This window comes from Myxocyprinus asiaticus, chromosome 31 (assembly GCF_019703515.2).
Source record: "Myxocyprinus asiaticus isolate MX2 ecotype Aquarium Trade chromosome 31, UBuf_Myxa_2, whole genome shotgun sequence".
NCBI lineage: Eukaryota > Metazoa > Chordata > Actinopteri > Cypriniformes > Catostomidae > Myxocyprinus > Myxocyprinus asiaticus.
In genome coordinates this window covers 2,154,685-2,159,761 of record NC_059374.1, presented here as the reverse complement: position 1 = coordinate 2,159,761, position 5,077 = coordinate 2,154,685, and the positions used below count along the sequence as shown (strand labels likewise).

Below are 5,077 nucleotides of genomic sequence, written 5' to 3'. Positions count from 1 at the left end.
AAAATAATAATAAATAAGTGGTATCCTCTGTTGTATTCAAGCCAAAAATATGATTTAATATGACTGGTGTAATCCACCTGAACACATTATTGGTTACACCAAGCTGGTAGAAATCCCCCAACACATTTTCACCATTTACAGTGTAACAAGACAGCGGAAGCAACTGAAAGACACGCCATATGCTTGCATATGATTTTATAACTAAATCTATATGCAAACTACTATGTGTGTGCATGTCTGCTTTTGTCCTGGTGGTAGTGTGCTGACTGCATTGATGTGGACCTCCCCCGTCCTCTCAGCAGGTGACCTTTAAACCCTTCTTTGAGGGGGTGAGGTTTACCTCCACATACCTGCCCCCCTTTCGTTGAGCCATATAAAAGAGATACTTCTTCCTCCGTTCATCAGTCTCTCCCTGACCAGCTACATCAACAGGTAAGAGTCCAGCCATGGTAGCCATAGCTACTAATTCGGGTCAGTGTTTGTCTCTGGAAACAGATGGGGAATTGTCAGAAAGGAAACCAGTTGGTATTGAATTGTACTTTGTAAATGTTGCAATTAAGAAACTTTTTGTTGGCAGTCAATTGAGACATGCTAATAGTAAGATTAGGCTTTAGACTGAAGTCCGTTCCGTTATCCAGGTCTACTACCGATATGTTCAAGTTAATCCATCGGATTTCAGATTACCGTTGAGAGCTAATCTGGTTATGAAGTCTTTGTAACTCTGTCTAATCTGGGATAAATTAGAGTCTAGTCTAATAGGCTGACATATGCTGTACAGTGAACCAGTCCAGAGCAGTCTGAGTTGGTTGTATGCTCTGCTACAGTTCTGAAGAGTAATATCATTATAATGAATATTTTGTAATATCGTATTTTGAATTGTGATGAAGCCCCCAGTGCTCTCCCTTTTGTTACAAATCTTAAACATATCCATTAATTGTGAGTTACTTCAATGATATTAGCAATATCTAATGTTGTCTCTTTTTTTTTAAATCCAGATCCAAGATGAGGTTTGTAGCTCTCGCACTGACAGTGTTGCTGGCAGGTATATAAATGCGTTATTTCCTTTCTACACTGCAAAAAAGAAAAATCAAATTTTAATCAGTCTTGTTTTCTAAACATCCCTAAAACAAAAACTTTCTTGAGAAGCAATAGTTTTAAGGATGTTAATGCTTAAAACAAGACTTAATGAGATATTAAGTCTTGTTTTCAGAGAAATTTAACCTAATTTGGTGGGATTTATGCTTAAAACAAGAACAAACTATTTGCCAGTGGGAAAATAAAAATAAACTTGTTTTCCCAATCAATTTTGTTTTTCTTACCGTATTGACAAATAATATTTTCTTGTAATAAATGTAACTACATTTTTACTAGAAAACAAGACAAAAATACCCTTAGTTTATTTGTAATTTTTATTTAATTTTTCCTACCTCAGATGGTTTTCTTCGCCGATTTTTTTAATTCTTTGTTTTAAGCATAAATGAAAAAAGAAAGAAAAACAATCTTGCCAATAGGGTAAGAAAAACAAACTTAATTCAAGATTCATTCTTTAAAAAGTTGTAATATATTACACAATTTTGCTTCTCAAGTACATTCATGTTGTAAGGATAAAAATAATATATTATTTATTTTGTATTTTTTGGAAAATGAGAGATAAATACTGATATTTATGTGTTGATATTTCAGAAACTCAAACATACATGCACTTTAATTTCCCTCTTGAGCGGGCCTCTTGTTTAAAACTCAAGCTTTCATGTTTTCATTCTCCAGGTTGCCAGGCCCGTTTCCTGCAGGATGAAGCTCCATCACAGCTGGATCACATGAAGTCGGCGCTGCAGGTTTATGTAGATAATTTGAAGGTGGCCGCACACAAGAGCCTCGATCATCTCGATGACACAGAATTCAAAGACTACAAGTAAGAAACACCACACACTTTTCCTCAAGAGCATCAGAGCAGTTATCACCACGAGTAGAATGGTACTAATCTTAAAAGTAAACATGAAACAGCATTTGAAACCCATTTTACTTCTGTAATTGGACATATTTTTGATAACAACATGATATTCAGTAAGAAAAAATGTAGGGCAGAACTTTATTAAATCCACTGGGATTGATTAAATTATGAAAAGCGACCGTTACATTCCACAATGGAGCCAGGTGGTTGGACGAAGAAAAAGGAAAAGTTGTTTTAATTGAAAGATTACGAAGACAAACAGTTTTATTTCTTTTGAATAATGTGCATCAATAAATAGTTCACAATAACATGAGGAACTTCTTTTAGAGGTAAAGTGTTGGGCCACCAGTGGCACCAAACAGAATTGCAAAAATAATGACTGTCTGCCATTGGTCAATAAACAGGTAGTCCCGTCCCAGCTCATGCCATTACAAGGCAGTGTTATCATCTCGGGCCGCTCAAACATACAGATTGCAATTCTATTTAATACTTCTTGTGATGTGGAAATTACACACTTTAACAAATTGTGTCCATTTTGATTTCATGTTGATATTAAAATTTGTAGATTTTAAGTAATTCCACAACTATAAACCCATACATCTGTTTATTTTAAGAAGAAAAACAATGGTAGCACATTAATTGTTAAGAAATTAAAAAGGGGTTTATTAATGACTAATGAATCATTTACAAATGCATTATAAATCATAAGCCATTTTATGTCACATGTTATAAATGCTTAATAACACTTTTTTTTTTTTTTGACAGTAGTAACCCATGAAAATGTACCTTAATGGATTATTGACACATTTATGAATCATTTATTAAGAATGACAATATTAGAAACCTGTATATAAAGTTCAGTATGGTTTAATGGTCAACAGGCTTTATTATATAATATGTGCTCTGATTGAGAGTAAAAAAAGTTTTTTTGGCAGAGGAATTTAGGTAACTAGGACTAGGTAAAACAATTCTTTTGACATCAACGTGACAAGGAAAGTGACGACACAAGTGACACAAGAATTTACAGTAATGAATATAAACACAAATTGGACTGTATCAAAATGACATAATCCCTCTTTTTAATCTCTGTTTTTGCTACATTGTGAAATAAATAATGAATGAGGGTATTTTATGTTTTTGATTAATATAAGTATGATTAAGTGTAAAAAAATAAGCATTTATAACATTTAAGTTAAAATGCTTCATATAACTTCATATAAATAATTTATAATGCATTTATAGATGTATTATAAGTCATTAATAAACCCATTTACAAACGCTTAACAAAGGAAACATTCATGTTAAGCGTTAACAAACAATTAACCCACTGACAGACAACCTTAATGTACTTTGTCTCTTTCTTTGTAGGGTGTTCCTGGGCCAGTCCATAGACAACATCCACAACTATCTTCAGCATGCCTTCGATACCCTCACACCAGTCGCCACTCAGGTATTAGAAGCCTCCGCCCCCATGCGTGAGAAGCTGACGAAGGACATCGAGGACCTCCGCAAGCAGCTCGAGCCCATGCGCGAGGAGCTCAGGCAGGTGCTGCAGAAGCACTTCCAGGAGTACCACGATGAGCTCAAGCCTTTCCTCGAGGAATACCTGACGAAACAGCGTGAGCAGATGGAAGAGCTGAAGACCAAGTTGGAGCCCGTGATGAACAACTTAAAGGGGAAAATCGAGACCAACTGGGAGGAGACCAAGTCCAAGCTGGTGCCCATCGTGGAGCTTGTGCGTGACAAGCTGACGGAGCATCTTCAGGAGCTGAAGACTACGCTGGATCCCTACATCCAGGAATACAAGGAACAGTTAGAGAAGGGCATCCAGGAGTTCCGTGAGAGCGTGAGGTCTGGAGAACTGAGGAAAAAGATGAACAACCTGGGTGAGGAGGTGAAGCCCCACATCGAGGCCATCATTGCAGCTATCCAGAAGGCCGCTAGCAAGGCGTAAAGCAAGCCTTTTTACACTTCCCGTCTCTTCTTCCTCTCCACCTCGGCCTGTTGACCGCAAGGCTTTTTTCAGAGCATAACTAACACATACTCATATCAAATTCACTTGCACTTTCCACAAATTCCCACAACTACAGGACTGGCAATAAAACACAGAATATCTGAAACCTGAAAATCTGTTTGGTTTAACATTCAAAATGCCTAGCGAAACCCTTAACATTTGTGAAGCTGCTTTTAGTTAAAAGCTCATTTTCAATGTTCAATAAAAGAACTTTCATACTATTTCTTCAATGTGTTTATGTTTTTGAGGGCTACTTTATTGAAGGAGAACATGACGGAAATTAATTTGCATATTATGATTTCAACAAAGTATATTATTAAAACTTTCAGATTATTTCTTCAGTGTCTCTACCATTCTCATTTGTAAGGGTTTTGTTGAAATTACAACGTGCAATTAGTTCTCAAAATAATTTTTATTACAATATATGACAACAAAAAAGCATATTTTTATCCAAAATCACACAATAAGGATTTAGCAATTATGCTGAATTAAAAGTTTTCTTTATTCATTCTAAAAGAAAAACAACCTTAAAAATCAAGTAGCGTAAAATATAAATAAAACACACTTTTATACATTTCAGACCTTATTCATGAGTTGATTACAAAAATGTGTCACCAGAAGTCAGTAAATCCTGATCTGTTATTTATTAGTAATGGGGAAGATTGATGAGGTGCCCACATTAATGCCCTTGGGTAAGACCAAGTCAACACCAAACCATAATATTTAGCTGAAAATATCAATGAAAAACACAATCATTTGCTGTTTAGGTTACGTCTTATTGACAAGTTTTGCATTAAAATCCAAGTATATGATAAATTTACGCTATTCTACCAATAAAGTTGCTGGTGAAATGAAAAAGGACATCAGCCTTTATTATGGATGATGAAAATAAATAAATAATATAAAGTCGTTTGTGCCTTGAAAAAACACTAGCTGGGGCTACTATGATAACACTAAGTAATGGACCAAAACGATGTGATGCTTTCCGTAACAGCTTAAGACAGAGAAGGATTGACAAGATGGCAGATTCATTAGATTTACATGTATTTATAAATTGACCTAAAACTTTTATCCAAAGCTACTTAGTAGTTCGTACTAGGTCTAGAATTCTA

The 5,077-nt window shown here is 35.3% G+C and overlaps 1 protein-coding gene across 1 annotated transcript; it reads left to right on the top strand.

Annotated features, from left to right (window-relative positions):
- The first annotated feature begins 326 nt into the window (after positions 1 to 326).
- On the top strand, positions 327 to 4,186 carry LOC127422291 (apolipoprotein A-I-2-like). Its single transcript, XM_051665714.1, has 4 exons — positions 327 to 432; positions 996 to 1,042; positions 1,768 to 1,912; positions 3,320 to 4,186. The coding sequence occupies exons 2-4, from the start codon at positions 1,003 to 1,005 to the stop codon at positions 3,903 to 3,905; spliced, it is 771 nt and encodes a 256-aa protein (XP_051521674.1). The 5' UTR covers positions 327 to 432; positions 996 to 1,002; the 3' UTR covers positions 3,906 to 4,186.
- Positions 4,187 to 5,077: the final 891 nt, after the last annotated feature.